This window comes from Mauremys mutica, chromosome 6 (assembly GCF_020497125.1).
Source record: "Mauremys mutica isolate MM-2020 ecotype Southern chromosome 6, ASM2049712v1, whole genome shotgun sequence".
NCBI lineage: Eukaryota > Metazoa > Chordata > Testudines > Geoemydidae > Mauremys > Mauremys mutica.
This window is the reverse complement of record NC_059077.1, coordinates 119,245,653-119,269,711: the sequence shown is the minus strand read 5'-3', so window position 1 is coordinate 119,269,711 and position 24,059 is coordinate 119,245,653. Positions and strand designations below refer to the sequence as shown.

At 48.5% G+C, this 24,059-nt stretch overlaps 1 protein-coding gene across 3 annotated transcripts in view; it reads right to left on the bottom strand.

Moving 5' to 3' along the window:
• The window catches only part of FBXO10 (F-box protein 10), a 59,478-nt gene extending 35,664 nt beyond the window's left edge, over nucleotides 1-23,814 (bottom strand). For 2 of the 3 annotated variants that reach the window (XM_045022465.1, XM_045022467.1), the window contains exons 1-3: nucleotides 23,741-23,814; nucleotides 9,055-9,645; nucleotides 5,777-6,631 (exon numbers count right to left, since the gene is read on the bottom strand). In XM_045022465.1, the coding sequence (XP_044878400.1) occupies nucleotides 5,777-6,631; nucleotides 9,055-9,639 (1,440 nt within the window). In that variant the 5' untranslated portion in view covers nucleotides 9,640-9,645; nucleotides 23,741-23,814. Of the gene's footprint in view, nucleotides 1-5,776; nucleotides 6,632-9,054; nucleotides 9,646-23,523; nucleotides 23,588-23,740 lie in introns of those variants that run through there. The other variant, XM_045022466.1, reaches the window with a different exon arrangement.
• Nucleotides 23,815-24,059: the final 245 nt, after the last annotated feature.

Below are 24,059 nucleotides of genomic sequence, written 5' to 3'. Positions count from 1 at the left end.
CTACCCCTGGTTCAAACTATATAACTAGGCTGAGTTGACAAACAGGCTTTCTGTCAGATGAAATATGTCAATTCACCTCTCTCTCTGTCACACGTAAAGTAAGCATTGTAAAACCAAGTCGAGAGGGTGAGATGTGAAACAATCAGGAGGAGGGGAAGACACCTTGGAGCCAGCACCCCAGGAAGGGAACCACAGGGTCATCCTGCCTTTTTGCGGGGGGGTGGGGGTGGAGAGAGGGAACACTGAATTTGGAAATGTATGGAGACGCAAAGAGACATTTTATTATTCTTCACTGAGGCAGCACAAAGGACAGTGCCGTTTGCATTCTTCAAAGCAGGATCCTAGTCAGGGACGCTAGTGCTTTAGGTGAGACAAGGATTTTAGCCTGTTAAAGTTAAGCTCGGACTGTAAGAAGCATGTTATACCCTTTGTTTTCTTTGTAACCTGTTCTTATCCTTGCTCACTGTCTCTTAAACACACATACTTGGTAACAAAGGGCAAGATGTGTTTTCACAATCAATAGATTGCAGTGCTGTGGTGTTACACTGGGGCTGCTGAATCAAACAAGCGTGGGTGTGTTGTCTCTTTGGGGACAGCTTCTCTGGTAATTCCTGCGAGTGTCCAGTGACAGGGGCTGGATGCTTCGAAGGAGTTCGGGGACTGGGGTACACCCGGCAAGGCAGAGCGAGGGCTGGCATAGCCCTCAGAAGAAAACTTGAGTGGCTGAAAGGCTGGAGACATTAGGGAGCTGACATCCATATTGGCAATATGTCCCAACTTTGTATCGCCTGCAGATTTTATTAGCACACTCCCACTTTTTGTGCCAAGGTAATGAATGAAAATGAGAATTAAAATCCCTCCCTAGACCAATCCTTGAGGATCTCCACTAGTAACCTCGCTCTAGCTTGGCAGTTCACCTTTCAGTGTGACCCATTGTCATCTCCCGTTCAACCAATTCCTTATCCACCTTTCAATTCTCATATTAATCCCCATCTTCTCCAATTAAACAATTTCCCACGTGGAACTGTATCAAATGCTTTACTGAAATCCAGGGAGATTAGATTTACTGCATTTTCTTTGTCTAAAAAATCTGTTATCCTCTCAAAGAAAGATCAACCTTTTGTAAAACCATGTTGTATTTTATCCCAATTACCGTGTATCTCTAGGTCCTTAACTACTCTCTCTTTCAACATTTGTTCCAAGACCTGCATATAACTGAGGTCAAACTAACAAGCCTGTCATTTCCTAGATCACTTTTTTCCCTAAAAATAGGAACTATATCAGCGATTTTCCAGTCATAGGGTATGACTCCAGGAGAGTACAAATTCATTACAAATCTTTGTTGTTGGGCTTGCAATTTCATATGCCCATTCCTTTAATAGTTTTGGATGGAGATTTTCTGTAGTCCCTGATTTGGTCCCATTAAACTGCTTGAGTCTGGCTTCCACCTCAAATGTAATAATTTATATTTCTATAACCTTGTTCCCATTAGCCACTGTCCACTCACCTCATTATCCTCATTAAAAACGGAGGCAAAATATTTGGTTAGGTGTTAGGCCATGCCTAGATTATCTTTAATCTCGATCCTTGGGGTTTAATGGTCCCACTTCCTCTTTCCTTATTTTCTTTTTTACTATTGAAGTCCCTTTGCAAGGTAAAACTCCGCTTGGCTTTTGGCAGTTTTCACTTTTTCCCTACACAGTCTGATCTCCCAGAGGTAGCTTTCCTTGCTGATCCAACCCATCGTCCATTCCTTGTAGGCGTTCTGCTTTCCCTTAATCACCTGTCTTTGATGCTTGTTCGTCCAGTTTGGTCTGCAACCCTTCCCTATGATTTTTTCCCTCCTTGCTTGGGATGCAGGCTTCAGATACTTTAAGTCAAAGCTTCAGAAACTAATGCCAAGTCTCCTCCACATTCAGATCCTTGAGTTCATCAGTCCAATCCACTTCCCTAACGAATTCCCCTAATTTTGTAAAGTTTTCCCTTTTAAATCAAGGACCCTGGTTGCAGACCTATTTTTGTTTATCCTTCCATTTAGTTTAAACTGAATTAACTCAATCACTGGAACCAAGGCTGTCTTCTACAACCAGGTCTTCTATGAGGTCCTCACTACTTACCAACCCTACCTCTAAAACCCTACCTCTTGTTGGTCTGGTGACTATTTGGTGAAGAAATCTCTCAGCAATTGTAACCGGAAAAGTCTGGGCCCTACCATTCTTAGCAGCACTTGTCCTCCAGTCTACATCTGGGAAATTAAAATCTCCCATAATCACACAATTCCCAGTAGTGCTTATTTCATTACAAATATTTTAAAGAGGTCTCTATCCATATCCAGATCAGATCCTGGGAGTCTACAGCAGACCCTAAGCACTCTCCCAGAGGAGCCTCTGTTACCTTTCTTCCCCAAAGTGATCCTGACCCAAACAGGTTCAGTTTTATCCAGTCCATCACTTCTAACTACCTCATCATTAACATACAATGCTACTCCACCACCTTCACCTTTATTTCTGTTTTTCCTGAACAGCACATAGCTTCAATCCCTGTACTCCAGTCATGACAACTGTTCCACCATACTTCTGTTATCCCTCTGATCTCTGCTTTCACTTTTTGTGCCACTAGTTCTAGTTCCTGCATTTTGTTACCCAGACCCCTTGCACTGGTGTACACACATCTTAGTGGTTTCTGCTTGGCTTTGCCCAGATTCCTCACCCGATTAGACAGAGTGATCCTACTGCCAGTATCACCTACTGACTGTTACTGATAGTGGTAGTGGCACTATCTTTCCTTTTGATGTCCATTCTCCTACTCTGTTGTTCCTGTCTCCATTGGTATATTTTCTCTTACTTGATTTTCCTCCCGCTCAATATTAGACTCAGGCGTGGAGATTACGTGAGCATCTCCCAACCATCTCCCCTGAATTCCTAGTTTAAAGCTCTTTTAATCAGTTGTACCACCATCCATCCCAGAAGTCTATTTCCCTCCCTACTCAGGTGGAGTCCATCCCATGAGAACAGTCCTCTGCCCATGAATGCCTCCCAGGGGTCAAACATCCCAAAGCCCTCCTTATGGCACCACTGCCTGAGCCATCTATTGATCTTCATCATCTTGTCTCGCCTTCATTCTCCTCCTCCAGGGACAGGTAGAATCCCACTGAAGATCATCTCAGACTCCATTTCTTTAAGCATCTTCCCCAGCCTGGCAGAGTCTCCCTTGATGCATCGCAGCAATAATCTTGCAGTATCAGTTGTTCCTGCATGAAGGACAATCAGAGGATTCTTTCCAGCTCCCATTAGGATCATCTTCAGCCTCAGGTCCACATCCCATATCTTAGCTTCCCGGTAACCGGTGGGCAGGATTGAACCTGGGGCCTCTGGAGCTTAGTGCATGAGCCTAGTGCATGAGCCTTTACCGCATGAGCTAAAAGCCAAGTGACTGTTAGCTAAGGCTGTAGAGCAGACTCATTTTATATCTCTCTCATTAAGTGGTCATGGTGCCACCAGATGGGACAGGACACCACACCCAGGAGGTGTGTGGGTTACAGGCACACCCTTCTGTTCTCCGCATCAGCTCTGGGGACAGGCCTGTTCTTCTTAGCAAGGAATCTCCAATCACATGGACCTGCTTCTTCCTGGTGATGGTGTGATTCTCCTGCCTTCTTCCGCCTTCTGTTTTTTCTGACTTCAAGTCCTCTTATCTTCTGTTCTCACTTGCAAACTTCAGAGCCCCAGGAGGACAGAAGACAACTCTCGGAACTCTGCTGTCTTCATTAATTCTTCCCCTTGTCTTGCAGAACTAGCCACTCCCCCCTTCTGTTACTGCCTGCCTCTCCCCTTCATTTTCCAACTCAGCGAACCTGCCCCTCAGTCCTGGGCACGGCGAGAAAGTGTCACAGGGGGTGTTAACCCAAATGCTAAATTCTGGCCAGTTTTCACCAGAACAGCTCCAGCTCCAGCCTAGCTATTTCCATCCTTTCTGTTTCCATTCCCTGCCTCAATGGGGCTACTCGTGTTAGCACAGTTATGTGCCGTGTAAGCATTTGCTTCACTGGAGCCCAAGTTACTACACCAGGACCCAAACCAAAGCCCTCTCAAGTCCGTGGAAAGTTTTCACAGGCTGTAATTGCCTTTGGAGAAGGCCCCGATACACATTCTCCATTTCCATACAGAGATTTGGTTCTCCTGCAAATCTCCCACATTTTGATACTAATCTATCAGACTTCAAGTAATGGAAGCGATAATGTGAAAGACATTTAACATATGGCTCGCCACAGCACTCGAGCACATGCTGCTCTCCTGGCTGGAAAAGTGACAGAAATGATCCTTCCCATTCCTAATTTGTAAGATTACTTGTTTAGGGTCTACCAGGATTACAATGTGTTTGTGGTGAAGGGGGTGGGTGTTAGAACTAGATGTTGCCTTAAAAACCAACTAAAATCTCTTTCCCTATAAGCAGATGGGTGGAATTAATGACTTGGAAGGGAGGATGAGGGCACTGCAGGGTGCCATTGCAAAGCATTTCATCTGGGAAGCATCATTACATTCATTATATAATCTCCCACCTAGTGCCTCACTTACTAGTGCAGCCAATCAGCTTGCAGTAGTCCTCCTCTGAGTGTTTAATGCTATGGTTCAGTTCAGTTTCCACATCCTTATTGCTAAGAAACAAACAAACATTTTCAAGCCTGTGGCCTAGACAACATGTGTGTTCTCTTGTTCCTGCCAGAAATTGTGAACTGCTAAGAGCGGAGGGCTACTTGTCAGACAGTCACCTCTCCTGTGCGCTGCTGTAGGGAGAGGCGTCTGTCCCACATGGGGTCTATAGCGCCACAATCATCTTGACCATTTAGCTTCAAGTCAGCTTTGGATGGAACAGTTAGGATCTAAAACTGGTCACAGGTACCATGGCAAACTCATTTCCTTTGAGAAAAACAGTTACGGTTGCTAAGGGAGAACAGCGTGCTCACCTATCAGAGCAGGGAGAGAACCAGGCACTTGAGAGCAAGGGCATGAATAGTTAAGCGCACCAGAAATCTTATACTACCAGTATATGAAACCAAGACCTGATCCTTCACTCCTTTACACCAGTATCGCTCCACTAGAGCTCACAGTCTGATAGTCTGAATTGGTTTGGGGGGTTGGGGAGTGAATTTCATTGGCTACACCCTTTCTGAAGGGCTATTAATTTTTTGACATTCTGAACTCTTTTGCATTCATAGAGCACTGAGCCACTTTACAATTCTATGCTGATAAAGTGCGTCAGTCTCCAGCTATCGGAGGGTAGGAAGGAACGGTCTCTTTGAGCAGGTTACTTCCTCGCTACCTACTGCAGAGTTTCTTGCACGCTCCTCTGAAGCAGGTGGCACTGGCTGTTGTCAGCGGCAGGCCACTAGGCTAGACGGATCACACTCTGATCCAGTCTGGCAATTCCTGTGTTCCTCCATTGCTAACTGGGTAACCCCTCGGCATGTTCAGCATGTTCGCAGATGTATTTGGAAATGCTGACAGGTAGCAGCACATTTTTAAAGGGGTCTCCATCGAGCCTCTAACTTTGCAGGGAGAGTCGGATGCCTCCAGAACTGACAGCACTTGGATGTCTAATGCCTTGATCTGAGGGTACAATCAAGGAGACATCCAAGTGCTTTCATTTGCACCCACACTAAGTGCAGGTGCAAAGCAGGAGGCTGGTTAACAACGTGACCTATAGGCTCTGCCGACTGACTCCCCAGGCGGGTAGCCTTAGCAGCGTGGGAGGGTTTCGTTACCAGCCTGTACAGCACCTTGCTATTCTGTATGCACCGCACCGCATAGGTCAGCTCCCTGAAGATGCTCCCTTCCAGCTTGGCTCGCCCTTGCGAGCAGACAAAGACCCCACCTTTCCCGTCCCTGAAGAGGCACTTGCGAATGAGGCATCCTTGCAGAGAGCTGGCGAGAGACTGGGCCTCCTTGTCCCTCTGCAGCTCCTGCTGCAGAGTTTTGAGCTCCAGGTCCCTCTGCAGGGTGGTGAGCCCACTGGTTTGCGGCCTGCTGTGGATCACCTGGGCCAGCATGTGGCTCAGACCGTGGGCCCGATAGGACAGTTTGTACATCGACCGGTCGTCGTCCTCATTCTCGCTGCTCGTGCTCAGCTCGCTGTCACTAGAGTCTGTCTCCAGGGTCATGGCTTCCCCCTCCTTTGCTGGATAAAATCTGCCATTGACTTCAGCCTCTTTCTCGCCTGCTTTTTCAAGCACCAGCTGAGTCTTGGACGCAGGATGTAAATTACTTTGGTCCCCACCCACCACGATCTTACAGGTCCTTATGTTCCTCGCTGGGGGGCCACCCCAGCCACCCCGCTTTGACACGTTGCAAAGCGCAGGGTCTGACGCCTGTAACACGCAGTGGGACTTGGCCAGTGTGGTTAGGTGTTTGCAGGCCCAGTTCCTCTCAGAGGATGGGATGCCCTCTATGGTGACAGAGGCGTTTTCGCTGCCGGTGAACTCACAGTTTTCCAGGACCCCGAGGGCCACGCTGTGGAAATGGACGCTGGACTGATTGAAGGTGCAGAACTTCACCTGACATGTCCCCGGGGCGTGGATCTGCAGCTGCCCATTCTCAAAGTTGCAGTTGTCGAACTGGACGTGTCCAGAGGTCGTCTGGAGAAGAACGATCATGAGACAAAATAAATACAAAAATAACTCACATTTCTGGCAATACCATTATGTCCCATTCCACTTCTCAAAGCAACCCCCTCACCCTCCGCCCCCACACATCTAGTGGCACATGGAACTGGCATGTGTCATGAGTAACTGACACCCACTGGCTTCTGCACCAAGAGTCCATGCATTTAACTGCCCCATCCTCGATCAGTTACCTTTATGATGCTAGATAGCATGGCAGGCTCCAGCTGCCACATCCCAGCAACTAGGTGGCTCAACATGACCTGCTGGGGTCACTGAACTGAGCAACATCTACTATGAGTTGTTGGGTTCAGTACAGGCGTAAGCAGGTGAAATGTAATAGCCAGCAATACAGAGGAGGTCGGACTAGACGTCCTAATGGCCTCTTCTTGCCTAAATATTTATGAATGTACCAGGAGCATACACAGCATCTGCTCTACACACTATCACGCATCTGTTGTATGCCAGGTCCCAAGCATTCTGGAAGAAAGTTAAATGTTTCTCTCACACATCTATGGGTCAGCATTAGGCAGGGGGATTTGCCTTAGCACTGAAAAGTTCATTCACTCTTCACTGTTGTCCACATGAACGTGGCACTGGATCGCTGATGTCTGTCATGTCATCAGCTGTCCCTTCCATGCCTTGAGAAGCTTTGTGACACAAACCAGCATAGCCTGTGTGCAGAAAGCCTTGGAGATCAGCCTCAGTAATCTTTAAACACCTTGTGGCGAGGAAAGACAGGGCTCTCCTACAAAGCTCTCTGCTTATCCCCACAACAAGTATGACACAGGCAGCGACAGTGTCCCCACCTTGCCCTGACAACATATCTGAGCCATGACCCAGCGGGATCTGGTACAGTGGTCCCCAAACTGTGGGGGAGATTTTGATAAGAAGATACAATCAGTGACTGGGGACAGGAGCTCCCAGGCCACAGGAATCATTTTGCACAACTCTCCAATTTTTACACCTGACCTTTTCTTCGTCAGCCACACATTGCACATTCCCAGGGTAAAGGAGCAGCCTTTCAAATCAAAGCGCTAAGATAAACAAATGGAGAACACTGCAGTATTTTAGTGAGGGATCAGCTATGTCACGCATCTAACACCTACATCTTTCCCCCTCCTCTTTTCCCCCTCCCCCTTTTTTTTAAAGCTACTTAAAAGGGACACTGTCAAGTCAATTTCAATCTAAACAAATTATTTTGTAAAAGCTTTTGCAAAATCTAAGATCAATTTCATGGCTCCATCTTCTTTTTAAAATAAAAAACACCAATGGGAAATGGGCTTGTTTGGAAGGAAACGTTCTCCATTCACTGTCTGCAACCCAAACGCTGAAGCGTTGAGCTGATTATGATCCAGAAAGCAAAACTGACGATCAATGGAAGGGAAATGTTTCTACTTTCATTGTGGAGGCTGAAGGAAATTTGTACAAAGTCACTAAACAGCACGCAACAGTGAAGAGTAAATTAATCTGTGTTTCAATAATCTAAATAAACACACAGCAGGAAATCTATTGGTTTTTAAATACAATTTTTTTTACTCTGACAGTTTTTCCTTTTAACACTTGTATAGCACTTTTCCACCGAGCATTTTAAAAGCAATTAGGTTAAATGAAGTAAATAATTAAATTATTTTAAAAAACAGAGTCCCACAACTCCTGTAAGGTAGGTTTCCATTTTACAGACAGGTAAACTGAGGCAAAGAGCGGCAAGAGGTCAGATTTTCAAACCGTTACTCCTATGGCTGCGCCTCAAGTAGCCTGATTGGCTTCATGGAGTACGAATGTCTGGACCAGGCCCAAGGTAGCATGGGCAAGGTCAAACAGTGAGTCAGCTACCATGCCAAAAACAGAACCGAGGAGTCCTGACTTCTCTAAGCCCTAGAGAACACTACTAAAAAAGAGCATGAATGAGCTCATGTGTGTGCATCCTCCAGGAAGGCATGTCAAAGGGACCTGTCTGACCTGCATCTCACAGGTCACAAATACCACCCAGCAGCCACACACTAAACCCAACAACCAGAATTAGACTAAAGTATTACAGCCCTCAGGAGACTAAAGTACTGTGAGCCACAGGCAGAGAACAGGAGGGACCAAGATGCACCAGTGCCCAAATCCCTGCAATGGCAGGGGACTGATTTAGTGAGATACACCCAGATGCCCCACACTCCATGCTGCAGAGGAAGGCAAAAACCCTTCCAGGTCCCTGCCAACCTGAGCCAGGGGGGAAATTCCTTCCCCACCCCACATACCAGTTAGACCCTGAGCACATGAGCAAGAACCAGCCGTCGAAAGAAGAGAATGCTCAGTGCCGCCTCAGAGCATCGGCCCACTCCACCCCGTGTCCCATCTCCAGCCAGGGCCATCAAGGGACGAGGCTACCGTGAGAGTTTCAGACCCACCTTGTACACAACAGGGGTGAACCAGGCTGGCATAAAGACCACATTGCACAGGCGGGTGGTTGGGCAGTGCTGATCAATGCTGACCAGCAGGGCCACATCTCCTAGCGTCCCCTGCCCCACGATCTCCACCGGCACCTTGAGGATGATCTCGCTCTGCTCTTCGTACACCCCCGGCAGCAGCACAATCCGGTCGTAGACGCCGGCCGAGGCCAAGGCGGCCCGGAGGGTATCGAACTCGCAGCCCTGCCCAACGCGGAGGACATGGCGGTCCTTCTTCCTTCGGAACAGGTAGAAGCAGTTGGAGGACTCGAAGTCCTGGGCGTTTTTGGTCCAGGTTTTCGAGGCGACGTAGTGCTGTTTGAAGGCTTCCCGCCAGGACTGGGGCTCCACATCAGGCTGGTTGGGCCAGTTCGGGTGTCTGCATTCGATGCAGCCTAGGCACAGCTGGCGCCATCGGGTATTATCCAGACTGAGGATCAGCTCGTACCAAGCTCTGCAAACCAGACTGCAGCGGCCAAGGTCGGGCAGACGCAGGTAGGATAAAATCAGGCGCCACAACTCCACCGGGAGACCGCTGATCTCCATAGTCACCTAGCAACAGTGGGACACAAAGACAGGCGTTAGACAATCAAATGCAGGCATTGATTAGATCTGTGACAGCTCCTTCCCGTGGCCTCAGTCTCACTCCATTCCCCGTAGATGTCCAACGGGTTTGTTCTGTGCCCACTGGCTCCGCTCCACCCCACCCCAGGGGCTGGCTGTGCTGCCTTTGCCCTTCTCCTGGCCCCTGCTGACCCAGGGAGAGAGGGGCCAGGACTGGAAAGTGAACCCAACCTGCCTGGATGGCTGTGCAGAGCACCAACAACTCGCTCCCTGCAGAATCCGAGTCAAGGCTTCAGTGCACATCAGGGGCCTCCTTCAGCTCTGCCCTGCACCTCGTGTGGGCAACTACATCAGTGCCAAGGCAGAGCCCGGTGCCACCCACCCAGAACGATGGCCTTTCACAGCCACCGTGCACTGATGTAAAGAACAAGGACAATACCTAGCAGCCGATGGGCCCCTGGCGCGTGTGACCTGGAGACCAAGGAGCCAGTCAGGTACGCCTGTTCTCTGGGCCAGAGTCCGTGTTGCCCTGCGGCCGTTGCACCAGTACAAGGACAGGCATAACAACCCAAACAGCACTGGCGCAGGGTGTCTCCAGCAGGATGGGTGTTTTGGGAGGCAGATCGGGGGCTCCTGCGAATCCCCTACAGGCTGTGAGCAGGAGGCGGCACAAATTAGGACAGGCTGTACCAGAGGCTGAACCTGACCCTGTGATGAATTTGCCCTTATAGGTCTAAAAGAAGATCAGGGCAGCCACGGGTTGCATCCTCCTGATCCTGTGCTACCCAGGCCGCCGGCTGCTCAGCTAGCCAAAGGACGAGCTTGAATTTTTTAAGTTGACTGGGTGTTTAGGACACTGGGGCTTTGAAGACTGCTGCTCTAGGGCATAGTCTGGGGCAGGGGTGGACAAACTTTTTGGCCTGAGGGCCACATCGGGGTTTCAAAACCGTATGGAGGGCCAGGTAGGGAAGGCTGTGCCTCCCCAAACAGCCTGGCCCCCTCCCACTTCCCATCTCCGATTCCCCCCCTCAGAACCCCTGCCCCATCCAACCCCCCCTGCTCCTTGTCCCCTGACTGCCTCCTCCTGAGGCCCCGTGCCCCAACGGCCCCCTTGGGACCCCACCCCCTATCCAACCCCCCAGCTCCCTGACTGCCCTGACCCCTATCCACACCCCTGCCCCCTGACAGGCCCCCCAGGACCCCACCCCATATCCAATCCCCCCTGTTCCCCATCCCCTGCCCCGCCCGAACCTCTGCCTCATCTAACTGCCCTCTGTCCCCTGACTGCCCCCCCATGAACCTCCACCCTTAACTGCCCCCTGGAACCTCACCCCCTATCCAACCTCCCAGCTCCCTGACTGCCCCGACTCCTATCCACACCCCTGTCCCTGACAGGTCCCCTGGGACGCCTACGCCTATCCAATCCCACCCCGATTCCCCATCCCCTGACCGCCCCACCCAGAACCTCTGCCCTATCCAACCGACCCCTGCTCCCTGTCCCCTGACTGCCCCCCGGGACCTCCCACTCCCCACCCCCTTACCATACCGGAGCCAACCGCACCACTATGCAGCCCAGCAGGAGTGGTGGGCCAGATCGCTGGCAGCGTGGTGAGGTGAGGCTGTGGGGGAAGAGGGACAGCAGGGGAGGGGCCGGGGGCTAGCCCACCCGGCCAGGAGCTCAGGGGCAGGGCAGGACGGTCCCACGGACCAGATGTAGCCTGCGGGCCATAGTTTACCCACCTCTGGTCTGGGCCCTCAGCTGTCATGCTTGGGAAGACAGTAGAACTTTCCCTACGGAATATAGCTGCCTCTTCGTGAGCAGCAAGATCTTTACAGAGCTGGACATTTAACCCTCCCAAGATTTAAAAAAATAAATCCCTGCTACTCTGAGACCTATAGGGGTTCTGGAAGCACAGAACACGCTTCTGTTATCCCTCTTTAGCAAGCAGACAGTAATTACTGGCTGGTTAAAGGCTCTGCTATGCAGCTGTGTGGCTTGACGGCTCTTGAGATGTGTGAGATGCGTGATTCTGTCCTGTTACATCCAGGCAGCTTTTAGAATCTCAGCACAAACAGGGCTGGATTTTAGCCTTGTAGCCTGTAACACTCATTAAATGCACCTTGGTCACCCTAGGATGCCCAGGGTGGTGAGCATTGCTTTTCATTTCTATCCTGCAGCTTCAGGACTCCCAAGAAAGCGGGGTGGGGGATAAAAAGGGCTATCTGGCTCTATAGATCCTGCCAGCACAATAATCCCCTGTGCCGTAAAATAAATCAACCAGAGGAAGAGGTAACACTGCATATCACACTCAGAAATGAAAGGCGTTTGGGTTTAGGGAAGCAGGAAAATCTCTGTCTGAAAGGCGCTGTCTGCAGAAGGTCACAGCTGACAACTGAAGGAAGGAGTGAAATCCAGGGCTTGTCGAGAGTGTACTTATCAGGAGAACATTGAATCGTTGGCGTGAAGTGCAGCTGCACTCTGCAAAGTGACGATGTGAAATGACACCATCTGACTGGACAGATCTTCTGGTGTGCACCGAGAGTCAGACTTGCTGGCTCCAGTGACAAAAATAAGCTTTTGCTGCTTTTCGAGGCCTGAGGGTCCTAACGCAGCTATGGGTCTATGAGCCGGATTCTAGTCCGGCTTGTGCATCATCCCCAAAACGGGTCACTCAGTTCTAATCAGTGACTCAGGTGCAGATGCAGTGGGGCTGCGCTGGTATCAGTAAGGCGGTGGTTCTCAACCTATTTACCACTGTGGGCCGCATTTGCAGCTCTCTATGCGTTATGTGGGTCACATCCAAACAATACATCTACTACCTGTGTGGCCCTGAGGAGTCACATGGGCCCAGCTGTGTGCTGATTGGGCTGCAAGTGGCCCACGGGCCGCAGTTGAGAACCACGGCAGTAAGGGCTCGCTTTGAAGACAAGAGTGGGTACAGCCTGGGTAGCATCTGGCCTTTCTCAAGTGCCTTTATTACTAGAGATAAAGTGCAAAGAGAAAAGGACCCAGCCTGACCTCAGAATGTAAGATGCTTGCAAGGCTAGCATCACGGACACAAAATAAACAGGGAACCTCACAAACAAACCACAATCACGTGGCACAGCAGAACTGTGCACTAAGGTGAACTTGCCAAGGCGTATGCCAAAAGTAGGCTTCTCAACAGGCAACTGTATTAAATGAGGAATTATGGTTTATGAGACTGATGTTCCCTTTCTGGGGCCTGATCCCCTACCCGCTCAAACGACAGCTTCAGGCCTTGCCTTTGGAGAACCCATCATGGCCTTTTGGATTTACTGAGAATCCACCCAAGCCATGACAGTCATAGCCAGCTTCCTGATTCTGTACAGCTGGATACCCCTACGCCAAGCCCAGGAGAAGTGGGGCCAGCAATGACTGATGAAGTTCTGGAGTTTTTGCCTCTGCTTCTCATTCTTCATTTGGGACACAGGGCTAAGGAGGAGGGCTTGGAGAATCTCCGCAGGCTGATTTCATCAGCTCAGTATTCTCTTCGGGGGAGGGGTGGGGGAGAGTCAGTCCTTCAAACAATTTAAAACTGCGCTGCTTCATATTTCACAAAATGAGTAATTCTTTCATCGGTTTGGATTCCATGATCTGAGACAGGGAAATCCGGCTTCTGAGCTGAAACAGACTTTAATTAACATAACAAGCCTGTAAAAGAGGCACTTCTAAATGTGATGGAACATTTGTAGCCTGATCAATAGATGAGAGATTAGCCATGAAGAACCCTGGGGAACGGGATTTAGGATGCATTCTCAGCTGAGCTATGCGCACAGGTTCTCTGTTATGATAAAGAGGCAGCTGGGTGAAGCTAACCCAGAGGATTACATTTCTTCCATCATGATGTGCCCAATACATCTTGCACCATCCCATATTCACCTTTCCAGTGATTTCACTGGGGTTTGGACCATGCCCAGGACACATACAGAAGTTTCTCTTTACAGCCCACAAATGTCACAAAGAAACAGGGACAGTAGTTAACGGTTGCACACTTAGATCAGCATTCAAGGATTAGTGGGGCCAGGCATTATGTCAAATCTGTCTCCACAAGAGATTTAAGATAATTTCTCTCTATTTTTGGTCATTGTTATATTTGTTAAATATTGTTCTCCTTCTCCCCTGGGCCCAACCCTGCATTGCTCCAATGGGAGGGCTGGGTGCAAAAGGGATATCAGACATAAGGGGGGAGGGATAACTCAGTGGTTTGAGCATTAGCCTGCTAAACCCAGGGTTGTGAGTTCAATCCTTGAGGGGGCCACTTAGGGATCTAAGGCAAAATCAGTACTTGGTCCTGCCTAGTGAAGGCAGGGGGCTGGACTCCATGACCTTTCAGGGTCCCTTCCAGTTCTAAGAGATAGGTATACCTGGCTGGCTGGCTGGCTCAAATCTTAACTCCACTCAAGTCAGTGGCAAAACTCCCATTGATTTCAATAGGGCCAGGATTTTTCACCCTGACTTTCTACCTTAAATTGCAAGCCACAATACTTCTCTCTCCCACTGGAGACTTGCAAGCACAATCCTCACAACGCTGTACTATCCATAGCTCTCAACCCACAAATATTTATTCTCAGCAAGCATGAAAATGGCAAAAAAAACACAACTGTTCTGTTAATATTAGCTCTGTGGCTGAAAATGTCATTACTGGTGACAGGAAATAAATCTATAATAAAAAACAGGGTCCTGAATCTTCCACCCATGCTCTCCTTATTGCAGAGCAACGGTGTTGAATTAATGATGTATATTACAGAAGTGTCTAGAAACCCCAGCTGAGATCAAGCCCCCAGTGTACTAGGAGCTGCACAAACACAGTAAAAGACAGCACCTGCCCCCAGAGAACTTACAAGGTAAGTAGACAAGACAAGCAAAGGGTAGAGAGCAGAAGTGGTTTGCCCAAGGTCCAGGAGAAGGATTTTGACAGAGCAGGCACAGAACCCAGATGCCCTGAGGCCCAGTCCAGTGCTCAGCCTACCAGATCACACAGCCTTAAACACGATGTGGTGGTTCTGGTCAGTGGCTCTAAACACATCATCATATGGTTTTGTATTTACTCTTTGCCAATGACCTACTCATTTGAATGTAATCACCCTTTACCAGCTGAGTCATGAGCGCAACATGTTATTTGGAAAATCAAGTGATGTTTCATAAAGTTTGAAGTCAGAAAGAACCACTAGCTCATCTTTCTGTGGATCACAGGATATCAGATTGCACCCAGTGACTTTAGTTAGACTAAAGTCATTGGCTGCAGAATTTTTATGACTTGTGATGATGTATGTATCAGAAAAAAAACAACCCTCAAATTACTTCCCTATTACTAGGAATCTAGATTATTCAAAATAACACTTGGGAAATCTAATTTACTTTTCACCATTTACACTGGTTATTTATAGGGCTATCAAGAGATTAAAAAAATTAATCGTGATTAATCGCACTGTTAAACAATAATAGAATACCATTTATTTCAATATTTTTGTACATATTTTGTACATTTGTACAATATGTTTTCTACATTTTCAAATATATTGATTTAAATTACAACACAGAATACAAAGTGTACAGTGCTCACTTTATATTTATTTTTATTACAAATATTTACACCATAAAAAACAAAAGAAATAATATTTTTCAATTCCCCCATTACTAGCACTGTAGTGCAATCTCTTTATCATGAAAGTTGAACTTACAAATGTAGAATTATGTAAAAAAATCCTACATTCAAAAATAAAACAATGTAAAAATTTAGAGCCTACAACTCCACTCAGTCTTACTTCTTTTTATTCAGCCAATCGCTCAGACAAACAAGTTTGTTTACATTTGCAGGCGATAATGCTGCCCACTTCTTGTTTACAATGTCACCTGAAAGTGAGAACAGGTGTTCACATGGCACTGTTGTAGCCAGCACCATAAGATATTTACATGCCAAATGCCCTTCAACAAACATTCCAGAGGACATGTGTCCATGCCGATGATGGGTTCTGCTCAATAATGATCCAAAGCAGTGCAGACCAATACATGTTCATTTTCATCATCTGAGTCAGATGCCACCAGCAGAAGGCTGATTTTCTTTTTTGGTGGTTCGGCTTCTATAGTTTCCACATTGGAGTGTTGTTCCCTTAAGACCTCTGATAGCATGCTCCACACCTCATCCCTCTCAGATTTTGGAAGGCACCTTAGATTCTTACACCTTGGGTCGAGTGTCATAGCTATCTTTAGAAATCTCACATTGGTACCTTCTTTGTGTTTTGTCAAATCTGCAGTGAAAGTGTTCTTAAAACAAACACTTGCTGGGTCATCATCCGAGACTGCTATAACATGAAATATATGGCAAAATGTGGGTAAAACAGAGCAGAAAACATACAATTCTCCCCCAAAGAGTTTAGTCACAAATTTAATGAACACATTATTTTTTAATGAGCGTGATCAGCGTGGAAGCATGTCCTCTGGAATGGTGGCCGAAGCATGAAGGGGCATACGAATGTTTAGCGTATCTGGCATGTAAATACTTTGCAATGCCAGCTACAAAAGTCCTATGCAAATGTTTGTTCTCGCTTTCAGATGACATTGTAAATAATAAACAGGCAGCATTATGTCCTGTAAATGTAAACAAACTTGTTTGTCTTCGCAATTGGCTGAACAAAAAGTAGGACTGAGTGGACTTGTAGGCGCTAAAGTTTTACATTGTTTTGGTTTTGAGTGCAGTTATGTAACAAAAAAAAATCTACATTTGTAAATTGCACTTTCACAATACAGAGATTGCACCACAGTACTTATATGACGTGAATTGAAAAATATTATTTCTTTTGTTTATCTTTTTACAATGCAAATATTTGTAATAAAAATAATAATATAAAGTTAGCACTGTATACTTTCTATTCTGCATTGTAACTGAAATCAATATATTTGAAAATGTAGAAAAACATCCAAAAATATTAATAAATGTCACTTGCGATTAAAACTGTGATTAATCACAATTAATTTTTTTTAGTTAATCTCGAGTTAACTGTGATTAATCAACAGCCCTAGTTATTTACTAGCCCTAGTTATTTACAATCCTGAATTTGATTATTGTCTTTGTCCAAACTGAATAAATTTCACTTTTCTTTCTAGTCAGTTTCATTTCCTGGTTCTTGTGTTAGGACAAAGGTGCAAGTCCTACTAGGGTATGTTGCAAAACAAACACAAATTTGCATTGAAACTGCATTAAATTTTTATTAAAAATGCTTAGAATCATGTTTTATTTTCTATTTCTTACACAAAATTGAAATTCTGGGTCTAAGTCACCTAATAAGCTTTAGCATTAACAAAACTAATGATTACTTCTTTATATGCAGCAGGAGGTTCTGAAATCGATTCCCCAGGTCATTCAGGAAGAAGTCTTTGGGGCCCTCACTTATGACTGAAGGCTATGTGGTCCTGGAATTCCTACAGTCTTTTGTTTCTGATAGCTATTTTATTGTGACGGCCATGATTAAGACTATCAAAGTACAATAGTTAAAGGAGGAGAGTTCTACCCAGGGCTTTATATGGGACATTTATTAGTCCTGAGCTCCCTGTTATTCAGCTACTATCCATTATAGTTACAGAGTAGTTTCCCCACATCTCAGAGAATAAAGTAATAGTGGCAAAATCTGATGCCCTACTTCAGGGGTAGGCAACCTATGGCACGCGTGCCGAAGGCGGCACACGAGCTGATTTTCAGTGGCACTCACACTGCCCGAGTCCTGGCCACTGATCCGGGGAGATTTGCATTTTAATTTAATTTTAAATGAAGCTTCTTAAACATTTTAAAAACCTTATTTACTTTACATACAACAATAGTTTAGTTCTATATTATAGACTTATAGAAAGAGACCTTCTAAAAACATTCAAATGTATTACTGGCACGCGACACCTTAAATCAGAGTGAATAAATGAAGACTCGGCACAGCACTTCTGAAAGGTTGCCAATCCCTGCCCTACTTCTTTGTATTGTCCACCTTGTCCGTTTAGACTGGAGATTATGGATGGAGCCCGGTAAGGATCAAGTATTATTATTTACAAAACAACAACAACAAAGATCACCTATAAGCTCTTGTATAGCACTTTATATGTCCTAGTTCAGGGGTGGGCTAACTACAGCCCGGGGGCCACATCCAGCCCTTCAGACGTTTTAATCTGGCCCTCGAGCTCCTGCCAGGTAGCGCGGTCAGGGGCTTGCTGTGCACGGCTCCTGGAAGCAGAGGCACGTCCCCCCTCCAGTTCCTATACGTAGGGACAGCCGGGGGCTCCACACGCTGCCCCTGCCCAAAGCGCCACCCCCGCAGCTCCCATTGGCCAGCAAATGGGGCCAATGAGAATTGCAGGGGCAGCACCTGCAGCTGGGGCAGCGTGCAGAGCTGCCTGGCCACACTTCCGCGTAGGAGCCAGAGCAGGGACATGCCGCTGCTTGAGATACGAGCCGCCCAGAGACTTCACCCCTGACCCCTCCTGTGCCCCAAACCCTTGTCTCAGCCCTAATCCCCCTCCTGCCATCCGAACTCTTTGGTCCTAAACTCCTGCACCTGAGCCCGGACCCCAGCCAGAGCCCTCACCCCCCACACACACCCCTGCCCCAGCCCAGAGCCCTCTCCTGCACCCTGAACTCCTCATTTCTGACCCCACCCCAGAGCCTGCACCCCCAGCCTGAGTCCTCACCCCCACCCCCAATTTCATGATCATTCATGGCCCACCACACAATTTCCATACCCAGATGTGGCCCCTGGGCCAAAAAGTTTGCCCACCCCTGTCCTAGTTACTGTACAAACATGAGTTGATCCTCGCACCCAGACTTGTGAAGTGTGCTAACAATTATCTTCCACCTCTAACAGATTGGGGACGCGAGGCACGGAGCCCAGGTCAATATCTGAACCCAGAATTTCCTCATCAGCCCACGCAGTCCCCAAAATGGTTTGGAGTGATCAAAGAGTGCATGGAGATCACTGCATATGCCAACCTGAAGCCCTTAATATGCAGCTACTGCTGATTCAGGAAAGCACGTACACCTGGCCTGAAGTCCATTTCTATTTAAGTCCGTGGTGTTAAAACAGGTACTTACACACTTTCCTGAATAGAGCTGCTTTCCTGAATCAGGGCCATGTTTTTTTGAACTAAAGGGGGCAGCACCAATTTATAATCAACTCAGTTTCAAAAATGAAATTAAAAGACAGATTCACCCTGCTCTGAGTCCCTGGCCCATTTATGGGGTTTGCAGTAATTGGTCAAGGTTTTCTATTTCCCCGATTGCTTTTGTGAAAGACCCACATCAACAGGGGAGGCTTACTACAGAGGGGGAAACAACGATGCTGATTTTACACAAGGCACTGCGGAAGCCACAGGGTAAACAAATTAAAAAACAAACCAACACCAGACTTTTCCCCCCTTTGCTCTCTTTAAGCTACAGTCAGCTGAGCTGCACTTGTAGGCAAATAAATAAATAAAAATAACAGTCAGACAGAAATGCGATTTTTAAATTGATGGTGTCCTTGTAGCTAAATTTAATCAAATCACCACAGATACCCCACAGTACTAAATGCAGTAAAAAAAGGATCACCTTGTGCATCTCACTGCTGCTGGATGGTCCCTTCTGGCCGTAAGGTCTATGAGATGACTGATACCAGGGGGAGGGGACCGTGTGGCAGCTTTATAGCTCTGTTTCATTATAACAAATCTTCTTTTGCCTGTGAAATCTTCAATTAAAAATCTCATTTCTTCAGAGGATGCAGGTGTAGGGGGTTTGTAAAGGTCAATTTACTTTTCACAGCTCTGATGATTAGAGGTATTCATGGGATGAATCCACCAAAATGAGACAGAAGATAATACCAGCCCAGGTTCTAAAAGATTTCACAGACATCGGTCATAGACGTCCATCAGCAGCAGCAAAATGCAGCTTGACTAAACAGGAGGAGCACTAGGCAGCATACACCATCATCAGGGGACACGAGTGACTTTTAGAGGAGCTGGACTTTGGGGTAAAAGGCATTAGACACCACACATGGGTTCAGTCTCTTCCCAGTGCGCAAAGGGAGCCTCCCAGCGCTCACCAGAGAAATGCTTTTGACAACCGCACTAGCCTGGCTGCTCCTAATCACAATCAGACACAGTCCCAAGCTTCTGGGGTCACAATCTGCCCCCCCACACACACACACAGGAGCAATTCTCCCAGAGGGCAGTGGGTCTGTGCACACCTCCCTTTAGTGCCAGCCAAAAGCCACCCTGTACCCACCCTGTACCCACCCTTCCTATCTGCTGACTGGTGGGGACATCCGGAACCAGGGCGGCGTCCCAGAGATCTTCATTGTCCTCGGCTTCTCTCCCAGACTCCACCAGCCCAGGAGAACATCGAGCCATCACTGGAACAGTCTCCTCATTCCCGAAGGAGGGAGATTCAATGGAAGCAGCTCGCATACCAATTGTCCCAAGGGAGCAGGCGATACAGCTCCAGGCCGGGACCCAGCATCATCACCACAGCGTGCAAGATCGGTGGCTCGAGAACTCCCCGTGCCGGGGTAAGACAGGGCCCTTGGGAGCTCCAGGCAATGGAGCTACCACCCCCCACAATGCTATCCTCCTCCTCAGGGTGCACAGCTCCATCCTCAGCCATTGCCAGCAGCTCAGGGGCCTCCAGAGTCTTCGCCCAGTCAGAAACAGTCCCACAGAAACCTGGCCCATCAATCTGTTCTTCACCCCCATCTCTAGAACCCAGATCGGCGGGTAGTGATCAATCTATCGGGGGTCGATTTATCATGTCTAGTGTAGACGCGATAAAATCGATCCCCAATCGCGCTCTGCGTCGACTCCAGAACTCCAGCTTGCGAGAGGCGGAAGCGGAGTCGACGGGGGAGCAGCAGCGGTCGACTCGCCGCTGTCCTCACAGCCAGCTAAGTCAACCTAAGATATGCCACTTCAGCTACGCGAATAGCATTAGCTGAAGTGGCGTATTTTAGGTCGACCCCCACATTAGTGTAGACCTGGGCATAAAGTGACAGGGGATAGACTCTGGCAGTGCAGATGCAGGCTCTGTCTCCTGCTGGTCCCTTGCTGTCCCATTCCCCACCCCACTATCCTGGGGTCCCCACATTCATACCAGGGACCCCTGAGCCAGCAGCGAGTAGGCAGGAACCCCTCAAATGAGTAGGGTCACCTCCCCGGGAAACATTTCATGTTTTCCAAGGTAGCAAACACTATATAACCAGCCCCATCTATGACACCAGGCGCAGGGGTTACATAGAACCACATACATCTGGGGCTGGAACGACAACACGCCTCACAACGGACTCATCCTGACAGCAGGAACTGCCTTCCTCCTAACAGGAGAGATCAGACACTGGCGTCTGAGTGTGGAGGAAGGGGGAGAGGGGCACTGGAAAAAAACGGCTCGAATGAGGAGTGCAGAGACAGGAGAAGGGCAAAAACAATAGATACAACCGGAAACTCTTTCAGGAGCCTGCCAGCTAGGGTGACCAGATGTCCCGATTTTATAGGGACAGTCCCAATTTTGGGGACTTTTTCTTATATAGGCACCTATTACCCCTCTCCCCCATCCCAATTTTTTACACTTGCTGTCTGGTCACCCTACTGCCAACCCACCCATTTACAAATGTACGTCTCCAGGGGGAGCTGAGACAGATGAGGACAGAGGAAGAATGGCTCATTGATCAGGATGCTGGCTGAGAGAGCTGCATTCAATTCCTGATCCACCCTGGGCTTCCTTCTGCCTCAGCTCCCTATCTGTACAAGGGAAGGAATGACACTGCCCGACCTCACAAGGTTACCGCGAGGATAAATGCATTAAAGTCTGTGAGCTGCTCAGAAACCAGGGTGATGGGCTCAGATAAGTACCTGAGATCGGACATGCTTTATTAACCAGTCTGGGGAAGAAGACAGCTCCCTAGACCCCACCCCTGGTGCACTGTACCGGGTGGCTTTGCAGAGGACAAAGCAGCCAGGTGGTGTCTGGAGTTTCACGGGTGGGGTCATTATATATAGGCTGCAGCACTGAGGGCTGTTCAATAGGGCAGCTGAATGGCAAGAAACCATTGAAAATGGTGTGAGCAGGAAGGGAGACCAACACAAATGCTCCCCATGGCAGCGGAGAGACCTTTCCCAACAGCAGCATTCCCTCAAAGGTCTGGAACAGCTCACAACACAACTAGATCTACAAAGCTGTCTGAAATCTCCAACCTCCCTGGGCCGCTTCTCCCCACTGACCCACCTTCAACCTCCCTGGGCCGCTTCTCCCCACAGACCAACCTCCAACCTCCCTCGGCCACTTCTCCCCACAGACCCGCCCCCAACCTCCCTGGGCTGCTTCTCCCCACTGACCCGCCTTCAACCTCCCTGGGCTGCTTCTCCCCACAGACCCACCCCCAACCTCCCTGGGCTGCTTCTCCCCTCAGACCTGCCTTAGGGATGGTGTCTCAAAATCCCACCATAGCCAGGACTAAATGTGCCATTAGTGCCCATGGTAGGGCCAGAGGAATCCTGTTTCAGAAGCACAATGCCTTGGTAGGCAGGCAGCATACCCTCCCTCCTGCCCAACCTGAAATATATTAATGAAAGTAGATCTTTGTATTCCCCTGTGATAACATTCCAAAAAAGTATCTATTCCATGTGGCAATCGGATCCAACGGGTTTAGCGTAAGGAAATATATTAATCTGGTACACACAATGCAGCAGATTACAACAGTAACCCACCAGTACAGAAAACCACGTTGGATGCCCATGTTAGAAAGGTACCACCACCTTTCCCTTTTGCTTGTATTCTAATAGGGTTTCATGCAGTTTTGATCAAAAGACTGGCAGAGCTCCGAGATACTGCACTGTTCCAGGTTCTGACTCTTGCAGGATGCCCTCCCCTCTCCTTTGTCACTTCTGCCATGGATCACTCTGTTTTGAAACAACACCTACGCCAAGATCACCTCACATCAAAATCCTACTGTTAGCGAGGAAAGCAAACCAAAAGTCCCACCACTCATTTTTAGCCACCCTTCCAATCACAAAATGGGTTAGAGACGTAGCTCAGCACACTTGCAAATAATTCTAGAGACTGATCCTACCTCCACTAACATTCAATTCCCTTATTGAAAAAATATTGCCCTAGTAAATAGGGAGAGCATTGTAATAACTTTCAAACCACACATTAGACAACCGAATTCCCCTATGGTAAGTAACTGACTTCAACAAACGTTCTATGTATTAAATCAAAACAATATTCAAAGAAACAGCAGAGCTCTGGTGGCCAAATATCTGAATGAACAGTAGAAAAACTGCAGAATGCAGCAAAGAGTAAAATGTGGTAGACAATACGTCTAACCAAAGAACAAAGTAGATACATGTACTATGTCTACAATAAAGCTATTTCAAAACACAACAGCCCCCTACTTGCAAGTGAGGATTAAAAGAAATTGGTTTTCTTTTCCGTGCCGTGCCTGAAAATGGTTGTGAACACACTCACTGATGGGTGCCTCACGGTAGTAAAAAAGCACTTGCAGCATCACAAGCCACACAGCACTAATATTGCATAACTCCGGTCCTCTCACAAGGGTGTGTAAATTCCCTGGTTTTCGGAATACAAGTTTCCACAGAATTCGGTATCCTGAAGGAAGGGACCATCAGTACAAGTTACAGATGGTTTCCCCTCCTGAAAGCAGCCTCCCCTCGAGGCTGTGTGTTCACACACGTTATTCCCCTTGCTACACAGAAATGGCAAGTTTAGGCTCCCAGTTGCCTTCCCAGCCGAGGGCGATGGTTATGAAACTAGCCTCACCGCCGCCTTCACCAGCCACCCAGCTGCACCCCACAAAACCGAGTGTGCACAGGGTAACCCGTACCCGTGCAAGCACAACTCCGGGCAGCGGCTCGCCTGCAGAGCACGGGGAGACAAGCCAGGCTCCTCGCCAGGGCAGGGCTGCCGATCGCCCCCCCATCCCCGAACAAGCCACCCCCACTCCTGTTCCCGTCCGCCAGGCGCCCCACGGGAAATGCACCGGGCAAGTTGGCAGGGCAGCAGCCCTGCAGGGGGGCAGGGCAGAGTTCGCCCCCCGTTACCTTAGATCCCGCCGGGGAGCCGCCACATCCCGGCTGCGGCCGCGCGCAGGCTGCTGCTAGCCCAGCGGAGCCGGGAGGAGCGAACGCCCCGGCCGGGAGCCCCTCCCCCCCGCTCCAGCGCGCGGACCATAGAGCGCCTGGAGGAGAGAGAGACTTTCCCGGGGCTCGCGGCGCTGCAGCGCGTGGGCGGGGAACGCGCGGGGGGAAGGGAGGGGGGGCTGCGCGTGCCTTCCCCGGGCCCTGCTGCTACGGGGCGCTCAGCGCGCGCCGCCCCCCGCCCCGCCGCAGGCTCCCTGGCGCCCCTGCAGGGCTCTGCCCC